Source organism: Mustela erminea, chromosome 12, assembly GCF_009829155.1.
Source record: "Mustela erminea isolate mMusErm1 chromosome 12, mMusErm1.Pri, whole genome shotgun sequence".
Classification (NCBI taxonomy): Eukaryota; Metazoa; Chordata; class Mammalia; order Carnivora; family Mustelidae; genus Mustela; species Mustela erminea.
In genome coordinates, this window is record NC_045625.1 from 9,574,056 (window position 1) to 9,589,011 (window position 14,956).

General features: G+C 52.2%; 1 protein-coding gene and 1 long non-coding RNA gene across 2 annotated transcripts in view; one reads left to right on the top strand and one right to left on the bottom strand.

Annotated features, from left to right (window-relative positions):
- The window catches only part of MAPKAP1 (MAPK associated protein 1), a 243,964-nt gene extending 232,360 nt beyond the window's left edge, over window positions 1-11,604 (top strand). Inside the window, 2 exon segments of the mRNA XM_032308575.1 lie at window positions 5,678-5,775; window positions 11,083-11,604. Coding sequence (XP_032164466.1) covers window positions 5,678-5,775; window positions 11,083-11,208 — 224 coding nt within the window. The 3' untranslated portion in view covers window positions 11,209-11,604.
- Window positions 4,283-14,956, bottom strand: LOC116570947. The gene is made up of 4 exons (XR_004277609.1): window positions 14,820-14,956; window positions 13,717-13,787; window positions 6,042-6,097; window positions 4,283-4,530 (listed from the first exon to the last, which is right to left on the bottom strand). It is a non-coding gene; the product is annotated as an uncharacterized LOC116570947 (long non-coding RNA).

Sequence of the window (14,956 nt, forward strand, 5' to 3'; positions counted from 1 at the left end):
CAAAAGATGTTTTTCATAGCTCTATTGGTAATACTGGAGATTTTATAAATATCGTAAATGCCCAGAGAGCATGAACTTTGGCACACATCCACTTACTACTCGTTGCAAAAGAATGCACTTTTGAAAAACATGGTTATAGAGACTATGTAGCAACATGGAATGGGCTATGGTAAAATGTTAACTAAAATGAAAAAAAGCCCTGGGGTGCCTGGGTAGCTCAGTGGGTTAAAGCCTCTGCCTTCGGCTCAGGTTATGATCCCAGGGTCCTGGAATCAAGCCCCGCATCAGGCTCTCTGCTCGGCAGGGAGCCTGCTTCCTCCTCTCTCTCTGCCTGCTTCTCTGCCTACTTGTGATCTCCATCTGTCAAATAAATTTAAAAAATCTTTAAAAAAAAAATTGTTTTTAAAAAAAAGAAAGAAAAAAGGCCCAAGTTTTGGTATACAGTCAGATTACAACTATGTGAAAACTGACATGTGGGAATGACTAGAAAAGAGATTAGAAATCATTGTGCCAGGTGCTGTTATTCTGGGGGTAGAGTGTGGAGGTTTTCCCTCATGTCTAGGTTTATTATAACTTTAAAATAGATTTTATATATATTTTTAGTTGAAAAGCTAAAAAGGGAACATTTATTTTTGGCTTCCCTGGCAAGCTGTGACTCCTGGGGCATTTTAGACAAAGGCGGGCTGCAGGCTGCATTTGAAGAGCACAGCTTGGGATGCCTGGGTGGCTCCGTCGCATCTGCCTTCTGCTGGGATCATGATCCCAGGGTCTTCGGATCGAGTTCCGCCTCAGACTCCTTGCTCAGCAGGGAGCTGAGAAGAACGGGGCTCCTTCAAGCCGTAGTCTCTGGTCCGTGTGCAGAGGACATCTGGGAGCACTTGTAGCAGGTGGATAGAAGCTGCCGCCCCTTTGCTTACAGTGGCCTGTTGGGTGATATCAGCATCTTCTTGGAACAGTCTCTGGTCGTTTCCCCCGAATCACCAGAGGAAACTGCTTTTCCAGCACAGCTTCTTATTTAAGTTAAAGCCCATAACACAGAAGAGAAATTAGAGCACAAGCGTTCCAGTGTCTCCACTTCTGACAAGTAGTTGATGTTCAGTGTTACATTCCATCTTTCTGCTTTCTTTTGGAAAGAATACATGATGTAAATACATTTTTACATATCCAGTTTTCCATTTCCATGTTCAGAGGCAAATGTATAGTTGGGGTGTCTGCCCTGGGCATATGACCAATGCTTAGATGCCCATTTTATGCCCCCATTATATTCCATTTTATTCCTACAACAGTAAAAGCAAATCTGCTCAAAGGTGGATCAAATCGTCAAAATCAGGAGGATTTTCTGTTCGAAAATCTATTGCATCACAGAATGAATGCCAGCACAGCTGAGCCCCACTATATCTGAGTGATACCTGAGACGCCTAAGGGCAAACCTGGGCACCTACGGGGACAGTGTCTTATTCAGGTCCTGCCACTGGAACACAGCAGATCTGGAATTTCATCCTCAGCCTGCATCCAGAGGGATCGCGCTTTCCCCCTCTGCCTTGAAGGCCCTTGTCATGCCTTAGTTTCCAAATAGAATTTAACAATACAAGCAAAATAATTCCGACTAATTAGAATATTAGATTTTGCTTTTTCTTTTCAAGCATACGGATACATAACTTTTTTCTCAACTGACATTTTTACAAAGACACTTTGCCTCTCTGGCTTCCCCCTCCCCCATGAAAGCTGACGTTCTTTGAATTTTGGAGGATAACCTGCCCAGCTCAGATTCCGTCTCACACCCCAGGACAGATGCCCGGGTAGGCTGCCGCTGGGGAGGCTGTTTGCCCCCTCTTCCTCCCTTACGCAAGGTGTGCCTGAGGCTGATAAAGTGTTTGGTAACAGACTTACCTTACTCTGTTGGCCCGTCCAGCTGGTGTTGAAATGCCAGCGATTCCTTCTTCCCTGCTTCCACCCCTGGTGAAGGCTAACCACGTAACATGTATGACTCACGCTTATTGAAAGATTTGTTTCCAGCAAGAGGTCAACTAACTTGTTACACGTTCATATATAAGTTTGGGGCGAGGTGAAGTTACACAAGTGTGAATCCCGCTTATTAGCTGTTACTCGGTCATAAAACAATCCCCAAGTCCTGCCAATGTTCTCTTCTCTGCAGTTCTCAAGTCAGTCCCTTGCTCAGCCTCCTTTTTGCCTCTGTTCAGCTCAAATCTGCATACACTCCTACATGGGTGACTGTGGCAGCTGGGCTCCCTGCCTCCTGGCCCTGGGGAGCCAGGCGGAACCCCCAGAAGCACAGTTTGACCGTTTACTGCCCAGCTTTACGACCCTCTGAGCCATGAGTGGCTCCGACATTCCCAGCCCTTTGTGCCCTGCCACGTGTCACCTCCTGGCCACCCAGTGCATGTGACTCTGTCTGCTCAGATCCCCCCAGACACCTGCTGCCTCCTGCCCCTGTACATTGTCCTGACCCTGCTGCATGCTTCTCCACCCCTGCCTTTACCCAGCTCACCCTGCGCCCACCCTCCTTTAAGACCGCTCCAACGTCGGCTCCTCCAAGAAACTGTCTGCTCTCCCTTCCCTGCCTGGGCCGTCCACAGCAGCAACCTGCACTTCGCACGCTCTTGGTGCCTACTGTTCTCAACTCAATGCACGAGTTGAGGGCCTCTGGCCCTTTGTAAGCCTGCGCTGCTGGCAGGGCCTGGATGGAGTGAAACTGCCCTTCCAGCCCCCAAGTGAAACAGATCCAGGAGTGCGTGCAGAGTCCTCACAGCAAAAACTCTGCTGGATTGAGTCGGCTCCATGTCCCCTGGCTCGGGTATGGGGAAAACCGTGGCCACTGATATTAATATCAGATATATATATATATCAGATAATATATAACATATATTATCAGATATATATATCAAGTATAACATACCCCAGAGCTGTCCCTCGAAATTTCTCGCACAGTGTACAAAAGGGCCATGCGCTGTCGCTGTCTCACCACACCTTGTCCCAGTAACGATCCTCTGTGGCTCTGTAATCCTCACGAAAGGGCTGCTTCCCTGAAGTTCAAGTACAAGGCCTCCGGGTAACATTCTCAGTGTTCTCATCTCTCTGTGACGTGAATGCTTTCCCTGGGAAAGGTCAGTAAAGCAGAGGCTTCAGAGAGAGGGTGAGTGGCGGACTCTCCATCACTCCTTTGAGCTTCACTCCTCCTTGGGACTCTGGAATGAGCACCAGGGACAGGCAAGGAACATGCATGGCAAAAGACAGATGTCACCTGGCCCAAACAGGCGGCCTTTCAGGAGGCTTGACTTGGGATGTTTTCTTTTTGTTTTTCACGTGACCGTGGTGTGGACAGGCCGCAGGCCTCCCCCCGTGAGCCCACTGTCAGTATGCTCCCCGGGCCGTGGGGTCCCAAGAGCACAATTTCTAGAGCCTTCCAGGCCAGCGCAGACTGCCTGTCGCATGTGCTACATTTAGATTTGGCTCTACCTAAAGAGTGCAGAAAAGGGTTTTAATAGCATCTGAGTTGTTTGGGCAAAACAGGATCTGGCATCTCGAGCTTGGGTTTGGTTTTGTCAGTGACGAGTGGGAGCAGGTGCTGTAGGCGGTCTGTGGGATCCCTTATCAGAGTGCTCAGTGAACCCTGAAGCTTCGGGTCTGCAGGCCTCCCTGAGACCTTCTGGTCCTTTTTAGCCCCAGGCCCTAGTGTCTGTGTCTGTCACGGCCAGGTGTCAGCAGAAAGGCCTCCTGGAGGGCGTGTGTTTCTCTGTCCTTCAGAGCCCTGTGACCTTCATGGGTGTCTCTGCTTGGTCACAGCACAGCCAACAAGATAATGGCACTGTTCTTCCACACAGTGAGATCACCAGCAAGACTCTACTCTTCCAAGATGGGTCCTGTGAAAATAAAGGAACACACACACACACACAGATCTATTTATGTGAGATTCGGTTTCTTATCAGAAACAAGTCATTTACATATTAACAGGATGATTCGCTTCTGGCTAAGAATTCTGACATTTTAGTCCACAATTGAGAATCAGGCTAAATTTGTCAAGTGGCTGAAAGTGAGGTTTTTCAGAAATTATTAGCTAATTTTTTCATTATAGAATTTATAGGCACAATTAGTATATCATAATGATGTTTCCAGGATAAAATACCAGTAGCTCAACTTTTCTGGCCACAAATGTACAACATATATCAGTTTATTTTTGGAGATCTGAAGAATTAGCTACTGTAAATAAAGTCCCCAAGAAGATTTCTCCGGGAAAGAGGTGAACTTACAGTAATATGGGTGATATATTATTAATTAATAACTATGACCCAGTGCTGCTTCAATTAAAAGGAAAATGGATGAGAAGGCCTATTAGAAAGAATGTGCTTCGTCTCACCAGTCCTGAGGTCTACAGAGCAGACCAGGGAAGGTTGTTGCTGGGGCTGTCTGCAGGAGGGGGACACCAGCCGCTCCCGTCGGGGGACTTTGCTGCGCACTGACTGAGGGTCTCTCGGAAGCATTGCTCATTCGGTTGCCAGGAAGGGAAACCAACTTCAAAATAGATTAAGGGAAGAAAAGGACTTTCTTGGAGAGCCACAGCTTTCCATAACTCAAGGACAGCATGTGCCGATGGGCAAGGGAGGGCTTCACTCGGGACTGAGACAAGCAGGCATCCGTGTCCGTTTGGAAGAGGGAATCTGATTGGCATGTCTGGTCCAGAGGACAGGCACATGGCCCCTGTCTGCAGGGGTCACGATACAGTAGACAGGTTTCTTTGACCAGCCACATATGGTATGGGAGGGCGCCTAGAAGTACAGCTATGAAGACTCACCCAAGGAGGTACCAGGTGAGCTGAGTCACACAAGATCGGCAGCCCTTTTCCAGACAGGTCGTGAGAGAGGACATCCCAGGCCTAGGCTGGTGGGAAGGTGCGGTGCCGTGGGCCAGCCGGTGCATGGGAGTGAGAGGAAGCGAGAGAGGCAAGGCAGGAAGCAGTCCCAGAAATGACAAGGTTATTCTGAAGGCGGTGGGAAAGGGGCATGCAAGAATTTGGTTCTGGGAGAGATTTGTGTGTTCGGAGCATCTGAATCCCTGAGCTCAGACACCTGCCATCCTTCCAGGGTAGAAACGACTGGAGGCCCAGGAGCAGCTTCCCGGCAGGGTCACAAGCCAGGACCCCCCACCCCGCAGTAGCCAGGGCGCTGGAGAAGCCCCGTGATAGGATTACCAGCAGCCTTTGTCCTTCCTGTTGCGCATTTATTTGGCTTTGAGTACAGTTATTTTATTTTTAGAGTAAAAATATGGAGTTCAGGGGCGCCTGGGTGGCTCAGTTGGTTAGGCGACTGCCTTCGGCTCAGGTCATGATCCTGGAGTCCTGGGGTCAGGTCCCGCATCAGGCTCCCTGCTCGGCAGGGAGTCTGCTTCTCCCGCTGACCTCTCTCCTCTCATGCTCTCTCTCTCTCTCTCAAATAAATAAATAAAATCATTTTTTAAATGTAAAAAAAAAAAAATGGAGTTCATTGGCCTTCTACCTTAAAAATACCACCTTTTCCACATACTCGTCTAGAAGTAGTTCTGTGAAGCCTTCCTAATGTGGCGTTGCCCTGAACACAGTCAGTGGAATGAGACCTAACCAGCCGTTTGATTCTGTGAACTCACAGAACTCCCTCAACACTGCCTTTTCTCTCTCTCTCTCCAGGTCATGCAATATTTAAAGTCACGTATCTAAGCAATCATGACTATAAACACCTCTACTTTGAATCTGATGCTGCTACTGTCAACGAAATCGTGCTCAAGGTCAGTGTTTCTCCGCAGGCCACGCGCTGGGCGGGCAGCGGGCATGCAGGGCCGGGTCTCCGGCTGCCAGCGGCCCCCTCCTCCCAGTATGGACAAGGCTCCTGGGCCCAGTTTGCAGAGGACGAACTGCCTTCTGGTCACCCAGGCGGGGAGCACCCACACCCAGGGCCGCCCCACAGGTCAGCTGCCCTTCTCCCACTTCAGCCAAAGCAGGGCCCCCTCCGGCTCCCCCCACCCCCGGTCATTCAGATTGTTTGTGTACTTACCCCTTCCGCGCACCGCGTATTTCCTCCATTCCATTGTCAGGAGCTCCCTGAGGCTTCTGGAACCGATTCAGAGGAAATTGTTGTTATTAGGTAAAGACACTTAATGTACTCAGGATAATTTTAGCAACCTGTTCTGAACATATCCATCTCTACGCTACAGTTGTGCGTTACTGTGTCTCAGCAGTGTTCCCTGAGCACCTTCGTGTGCTGCGCTAGCCCTGGGGACATTGCAGTGACAGACCCGTGCTCTGGTGCCAGAAAGCTCTTCCTCTGTCAGAGGAGACTAGCATTAAATTACAGAGATTGTTAAACGGTCACAAAGGTCCCATGTAGATGTGAAAAAGGTAAACTGACGGGGATGGCGGGGCTCAGAGAGCTGAACCCTGAAGGATGGGTGAAAAAGCCGGTGAGGAGAGAGCAGGCATCTCAGACAGGAGCAGCCTGTGAGGGGACGGCGAGGCAGGGCGAGCGCGTGGCGGGAGCAGAGCAGGGTGGGAAGGCCAGGTCGCACAGAGCCTTGCAAAGTGGGGCCAGGCCGAGAAAAGCTCCCCTGGGCCCTTGCTGGTTTGGGAGGCCCGGGGTGGGCCCCGAGACTGTGGGTCTCTGAGAAGTTCCCTGGTGCTGCCGGGCTGTGGTCTGTGCGCTGTGCTCTGAGTCGCTCTGGGCGAGTGGTTCCCAGACTCTTCCAAACGGAGAATCCTTTCTCCCAGCCGAGTCTTGCACAGACAGAGCAGATAGAAACGACCACACTGCATGTGTTGGCGGAGCAGGACCCACCGGCAGAGGGGCTCCGCGGCTTGTGGCTGTCGCACTCCTGTTCCTCCCGTCCCCTCAGGGCCTCAGTGCCTCTGCCTGTAAAATGGGGATCGTGGCAAGTGCGCTGCCCCACCCCAGAACACAGATAAATGAGGTAGGGTGAAACTACCCAGATGAGTGCTTTCTCCTCGTGAGAGTAAAAGCCATCGAGTAATAATAGTGGAAGTAACTAAGCCAGGGGCGCCTGGGGTGCTCAGTTGGCTAAGCATTCAGGTCTAGATTTCAGCTCCGGTCATGGTCTCCGGGTCCTGGGATTGAGCCCCATGTGGGGCTCCCTGCTCAGCGTGGAGTCCGCTTCTCTCTCTCCTTCTGCTGCCACTCCGCCTGCTTGTGTTCTCTCTTTGGCTTTCTTTAAAATAAAATAAAACTTCTTAAAAAGTAGCTCAGGGAGGGGCACCTGGGTGGCTCAGTGGGTTAAGCCTCTGCCTTCGGCTCAGGTCATGATCTCAGCATCCTGGGACATCAGACTTTCTGCTCAGCAGGGAGCCTGCTTCCTCCTTTCTCTCTGCCTGCCTCTCTGCCTACTCGTGATCTCTCTCTCTGTGTTAATAAATAAATAAAATCTTTTTAAAAAGTAGCTCAGGGATTGGAGAGTATAGGACCCAAGCTGAGCACTTTATACCCTCTTCCAAGGAACCTTCGTGGTTCTGGGAGACATTAGTGAAAAATCGTCCCCATCTCCTACATGAAAACTGAGGCTCAGAAAGAAAGAAACTGAGCTAGGACCATGACTGACAGAACTGGACCTGACCCCAGGTTTGGCAGCTTCCAGAACTTGTGCTCCTAACCCCCTGGATGTGTGTGCCCTTAGGGAGTTGGATGACAGGTTTCAACCGAATTATTTTGCAAAGACTTTTGGAGGCCAAGTCCTTATGGCTACAAAAGATTTCCAAAAGTAGTAGATGCAGTGAAAAGGATAAAGCCACTGAGGGGACAGCTGGGACCAGAGCCCCCCTCAGACCAGGCCGTAGGGATGGAGGGCCTGCCTCCAGTGCTTGAAACCAGCAAGCCAAGAGTTACTTGCCAGACTGCCCCCAGACAGCACAGGGAACTTGTTCAGTGTTTGGGGACCAGGTAAAGAAATATTCCATTACCCCATCAGGGGCTGGCCTCTTTTTTATAGCCAGCATTAAAATATTCAAGACTTGAGAAGGATTCTAGTAAAATTATAATCCTGTGTTTGACATCAAAATAATTTTCACAAGAGCAGATTGATGACAGAAACACAGGTTTATGACTCCAGTACGAGGCTCCGCAGGAGCAAGTGCAGAGAAATCATTCCACGGGACCAAATGCTCCCTCGAAGCAGATGCTTTGCTGCAAAATCCCTGAGGCCTATCGCCTCCCCTGAAATGTCTGTTTTCATATGAAAATGTTTGTAGAAATATTGCATCATGCCCGAGACTCCAGGAGAGTCACAGCGTGCCCGGGCCTGATTTACTTAGAGAGCTAATGGTCATGATCCTGATGGAAGATTAAATTTCACTTTTTCTGTCTCTGATTTTTATAGTAATTTAAATACTTAGCCTTCTGTGCCATCCCCACAGTGTCTGAGCTTTGCACCAATACCAAGTGACTGAGGCCCCAGTCCTGTGTTCCAGAGTGTGGCAGAAATGTTCCCACCAGAGGCTCTCCAAGGAGTCAGTCTTAGACTCAAATAATGCATGTGGTGGTTCTAGAATTCGGGAGTTTGACATAAAACGAGAGCTTGAGGCGGAAACTGAAGAAGAAGATAAGGGCCAGAGGCCCATGTCCAAGAAACCGTTATGAACAGGCAACTCTCCATTGAGTGGTTTTATCCCATCACGTTTTTCGCCACGTAGAAATACTAATAATGTCTCCCATTTACTGAACACCAATTGCACACTAGACATCTTACGTAACTCTTTGGTCTTCGCTCTTGGCCTGCAGAGCATAGACATTATCGCCGTCCTGTAGACGAGGGGACAGAGACCCACGGCCGCAGGGTGTGCGAGGGTGGTCCAACCCCAGCCCTGAGGAAGCCCTTCCACCCCGAGCTGTCGGCGAGCTAAGCCATGTGTGGTCCCTAATTCTGCAGGCTTCGAGATGAATCTCAGAGGAATCATTGGTCTCTTCAAATTGGGTTCTTCTTGTGATCGAGTGATGGAGGCTGTGGCTTTATTGACCATGAAAACTCCCTATATTTTTATGCCTTAAGCTGTAAAATGCATTGAAAGTGAAACACTCTGTAGTGCATAAAATTGTGCAAGTTTTAAGCCACAGCATATTAACCAGCTAATGGCAGACCAAAGGGCGTTTTTATCTTTTGATTATTACATTAATCTTCCATTAAAATTATCTATGTGATTATCACAAAGCACTGAAGATAATAAATTTAGGAGATAGTTCGCTAGTTAAGGATCATTTTTAAATGCTTTCGTCAAGTTATATGTGCCAAAGATACACTGAAAACACCAGGTTGGCTGAGCGTGCAAACAATATAATCCAAAGATGGCTCTTATTAAGAATGATAAAACCTCTTATTTCCATACATTGTCTGTAGTGTCCCGAGTCGTCAGCCCGGCCCCGCAGTCCTCATGATTTATTGCGCTCAGCTGGTAACTTGGCGAGGCAGCGGGCCAAGCATGTCAGGCCTTCTGTACTCACACACCAGCCTTTAACGCCTGCTGCTGGCGACTATCAGAGCAGAAAGTTTGGAAGGGACTCCGTGTCGGGGCCTCGGCCCACGGGAGGCACGCCATGCCGCCCGCCTCCCCTGCACACCGTCGGCTTCTTTCTCAGAGGCAGCAGGGGCCGCTCCCGCTCAGGGTGTGGGCCACGCGGCCCTCGGGGTGAATCAGGCCATGGCAGGTCTCTGGAGTCAAAAATATTCAGGTTGCTGGTCATAACGTGCAGATACTTGAGAGCAAAGAGAAAGGTGTTTGCTACGAGAAGCCCCAGCCAGAGGCTGGGAGGGGCAGAGGGAGAGACGGTATCTGAGGGGTGAGGGGGTGGGAGCACCTCTGGGGAGGCCTGGGGAGCTACAAGTATGCCAGTCAAGGGGCCCCCTGGTGCGGACGCTTACTAGCTCTGTGGCCTTGAGCGAAGGACAGTACCATTCTCTGCCTTGATTTTCTCATCTGCACAATGGGATGATAGTGGCACCTGTCTCACTCCAGGAGCACTGCTGCCACCATGCCTTCCGGCCAAGGGTTCAGGCTCTACACTGGACCCCAGTCTGGACTGGGCATGAAGCCGTTAAACTCCCCAGAAGCACCCCCTCCTTGCCGCCTACCCCTGCTACGCTGGGATGTGTGCTGGTTCGCCCCTGCCCCTGCCCCTGGTACACCCCAGACTCCTACTATTTATTTCTCAAAACCCAGATCGCTCATTCCTCTGCAAGATTTTCCTGCCCTACACGTCCCCGATATTTCTCTCCTCCATCCCGCTCCTTCTGTCTCTGGTGTCCCGCTTGTCATGCTGTTGGATACTCACTGGGCAGTGAGCTCTTCGGATCAGGGACCAAGTCTTACTTCTCCCTCTGTCTCTCGAACCAAGCCTGGAGCCAGACTCAGACCCGGTGGGCGCTACAGTGACTGTGCGGCTGCGGCTGCGGCTGCGGCTGCCCGGGAGCGGCCCGGCTGCACGCTCTGCACACGAGACCTTCACAGCTTTGACCCTGACCTCTGGGTGATCCTGGTCAGCTCAGCCCTCTTCCCTGTCCTTCATTCCTGCTTACCAGCCGCGCGCTGGCCGGCAGGGTGCTCCCGGGCAGTAGGTGAAAGCTGGTGGTTGGAAGCTCTGTCGCTACCAGAGGCGAGGCTGAAAATAGAGCCTTGATTCGGCCGGCTTTCCACCCCTGCGGTGTCTTTTCTTTCAGACGAGGAAAGGGGGTGCTCAGGGAGGCATGTGCAGGCCCAGGGCTGCGCAGCAGGTGAGGAGCCGAACCAGGAAGCCTGGCACACAGCCTTCTGGGAGGCAGCGTGTGCTGAGGAGGGGACACAGGCTGTGGAATCAGGTCCCCCCCCAACCCCCCTCCAACAGGACTGAGAGGCCGAGACCAGCCGCTGTGCTCTCCCGGCCTCCATTCTCCTGTCGTGCAGGGGGCCCCATCCCAGCCCGCCAGGTTGCTGTGACCACCGGGCTCCACGCGCAAGAGAGCACCCAGCCCTGGGGTCCCGGCGCAGGTCAGGGCCCTTCCCCTCGTGGCCCTGAGTGAACAAGTGGCCGCCGAGTGACCAGGCTGTGTCCTCTTGCTTTCTAGGTTAACTACATCCTGGAATCACGAGCAAGCACTGCCCGGGCTGACTATTTTGCTCAAAAACAAAGAAAACTGAACAGACGTACAAGCTTCAGCTTCCAGAAGGAGAAGAAATCAGGGCAGCAGTGACACTGGCCTCCAGCCCCAATCTGTCACCGTAGCTCAGAGCCTGCCTGCCAGGGCCAGGTGGCCCTAGAGCCCACCCTGTGTCCTGCAGTCCTCGGGGGCAGGCCAGTCCCTGGCTCACAGGCACAAGGCCAGGGGGCTCTTGGGGGAATGGAGCTGGGGACATCCCCACAGGACTGAAGCCTGAGTGGCAGTGGCTTTGATGAGCCGTGCCGGGGGCCCGACGACACAGACGGCACCACAGCCATCCTCACTGCCCGACGGCCCTGCCTGAGGATGTACATAGCCATGCCCAGACGTTTCCTTGCAACTTGATCAAATTTCTTAAAACAACCGAAGAACAAAATTGTACATTTCTTTTTTTTTTCCTTTTAATAAACAGGTGTACTCTTTATCATGGTTGGTATGACGGGCCGTTCTTTGGGGCAAAGGATTGATCATGTCATTCTCTTTAAACCTGTTCCCGTATTGAACAGGCAGATTGGAAAAGCTATGGCTCGATTTCTCAGAAGAAATGTTTAGGGCTTAGTCAATAGTTTTAACTACGCCATTTGTTTAAATGAGTGCATTGCTTTGAGGATAGTATCTTACTAAAGTTAGGATGGGGGGGGGGCCTCGTGCCGTGTGTCCCGGGCTCCCCCTTCAGAAGCCACCTCTCTTCAGCTCATCCGGGCACCTCTTGGTTTCAGAGATGCGGGACTGCAGGTCCGGCACCCAGTGCTGGGAGAGCGGGGTGACGGCTGGTCTTCAGGTCAGCTCCCAGCCTGAAGTGGGCTTTTCCATTTCTTAAATAGCAAGTGTATGTTTCAGCTAGCCAGTAGACCTGCATGTGGTGTTTTCCGGGAATTGGAAACGTCTCTGCTTTACTGACTCAGAAGGACCTCCGCGCCCCCTTCTTCCTCTCCATACAGCGCCTGCCTGCAAGCTGCTGTTTCTCCCTCTGGCGGAGGGGTCAGGGCTGGGGGGAGGTGGGGGGTGAGCAGAGGGGGCGGGCAGAGGGGAGCCTCCTCCTGCGGGGTCCGACTGACTGCTCGCTGACACCACACCCCTGGCCACACCAGATGCCTCTGCGGTCCTCACCAGCCTTTCCACGGTCCCTCCCAGGGGGACATCCTTTCGTGCTGTCCCCGGCCAGGGCCGAGGACCAGACATTTCACCGAGGACCTGCATTTCAAACAATTTTGTAAATTGTTGTACAAGAAGAGATGTGCCGGAACCAGCATCTCCAAGTCGAGTGGGTTTCTTTGCACTGGGGGCATTTTAATGAATTCCTCTTTCATTCTGATCTTTGTTCAGCCAACAGAAGCATCCTTTTCTAACGTCTTCCATTCCCACCTACCCCAGAAACGAAAGAAATATGATTTGTAGCTCGCTATCTATCTGTATTTGAATTTTTAGCAATTTTATATTTAGATACCTTTGAAAAATGTAAATGACTAATTTGATCATTAAATCTTGTGACATATTCAATATTAAAATGATATTAAAATATAAGTCATATAAATATCATCTTTCGTGTATTGCTTTGGATTCTTGAAGTCTTAAATCCATTACCCTGACTTGTGAGTCTGCAGTGAATAGCATTTGGATAGCGGCATTTGCTGGCGGTTCTGGTGGTACCGAAGTCCCTGAAATGCACCCAGGCCCCCTTAAATACTGAGCGAGACAGGATGACCCTCTCCACTGAAATCTTCACCTCCCTCGAGTACAGAGTCAGCACCATTGTCGTGTTGTGACATACGGCACGCCCGCAGTTGACTACGTAAAGCCCAGCTGTCCAGGAAGAGTGGAAGGGGTAACACCGGCGAGCCTCCCAAGTCGACCGAATATCAGGACTAGTGAAATTCAGTTTTTCCCTCGGCCCCGCTCTCACCCCTGGATATTAAGACCACATGCTCCTCAAGGGTACACTTGACCGAGCAGGAGCTCAGCCTCCCCAAGGTAAACAGGGGACCCTAGGGCCCTGCTGGGGCTCTCCAGCAGCAGCTCCTGACCTGGTTCCCGCCACCAGGGCTTCGCTGAGCACGGGCAGTCAGACAGCCTGGCTTGTGGCCGCTGGACCCCGACTCAGCCGGCCACCCGCTGAGACGTGCCCCCCCCACCCCGGGATCTGAGGGTCCACAGCTCGCCAAGCAGGCTGCATGCTGGCCCCTTACAAACACGCGCGAGTCCGTGTAGCTCCCGCAGCCACCACGGGGCAGGTGCTGTCATAGCCTTGCGGCCTAAACGCCCCAGATCCTGCAGGTGCCCCCAAGGTCCCACGGGGAGGGTCCCTGCTGCAGGGAAAGCCGCCTGGGAGGAGGAAAGAGTTAAGCCTGTCGTGTTCGGTTCCCACCAAACACCTCTACTTAAATGCAAAGTCCCAACAGGGTGGTGGTGGCCATAAAAGCCCTAAGAGTGATTTGTGAAGTCTCGAAGCCCTGTAATCTCGTCAGCGTAATGGGATTATATTTCAAATCACCACAGCCTGTTCATTACCCATTTAAACTCCTCTGACAGAGGAAAACTTACATGAAACGTGCAAGGCAGCCCTCGCTGACTTCCCCGCTCTCCTTCCTGATTAGACAAACAGATGCTGAGGTCTGGAATGAAAAAATAATGTGCCCATTTATTCATTTTTCTGACAAGTCACAATAGATTTTTAACTGCCAATGAGTGACCTCCCGGAGGTGCGGTGGCGGGGAGGCGCCCGCCAGGCAGCCAGTGGTCATTTCCGCCCGCGCCAGCCGGTGCCCTGGCCCGGATTCCTCCCGGGACCGGAGCCGGCAGCCAGACTGAGCCCCGCTCCCCGCTCTGTCCCCGCCGGGGCCGCCCATGAGCTCAGCCAGGGTGGGAGAGCCTCCTTGGCTGTCACTGCATCCCCTCACTGGGGTCCAGGGACCTCCCCCAGGACACAGCCACGGCCTGAAGTCAAAACCCCAGATGGGAACCCTGGCCCTGCCCTTGAAGAAGGAGCCTCAGTTGCCCCATCTGTAAAATGGAAAAAGGAAGAGAGCTCATCTCAGTGGTGAAGGGTCAGGAGCCTGGCTTGGCTGCCCTCAGGTCCCACTCTGGGCTGCCTAGGACGACTGTCCCCAGTCAGGGCCCCCGGGCTCTGACAAGGAGAGAACGGCGTACCCAGTGCCAGCCCTCCCTTGACCTTGTCCTCTGGGGGAATAGGCCTTTGTGGACAGTTACTCGCTGGGTCCCAGGGCCACAGAGCAGGTGGGCAGAGGAAGCCCTTTGGCTCTCTGGTCTGTGATGATGCCTGGAGCAGGGGTGGGCTGGGGGGCGGGGGTGCTGGGTCAGGGATCAGCTCTCCCTGTCCCTGGGGTACCCGTCCCCCTCCTAACTCGGAAGCAGGACATTGCTCCTGAGCTGGGCCACCAGCTGGAGGGAGCCCTATGGCGCGGAGTCGCCAGAGGCATAAATAAGATAATATCACAGGCCTGGCGCACAGCAGAGGACAGGTAGCCATGGAGACAAGGGTGCCCAGTCACAGAATTGCTGGGAACACAGAGGCCGAGGCCTTCCCTGCCAGCAGGACTTTGGGCTTCGGGGGGCAGCCCAGCCCCCCAGGGAAGCGCCCTCCAGGCCCCCTGTCACCACGCAGGAGGAGCTCCAGGCCCCGTCACCTGGCTCTGGAGGAGCTCCAGGCAGGGCTCCCGTCTTCAGGCCTTCACTCCATGAACACATAAGAAATACCGTGAGGCTAATTCTTTTTCAAATGATAAAATTCATCTGTATTATAACATTCCAGCCCCCAGCTTCC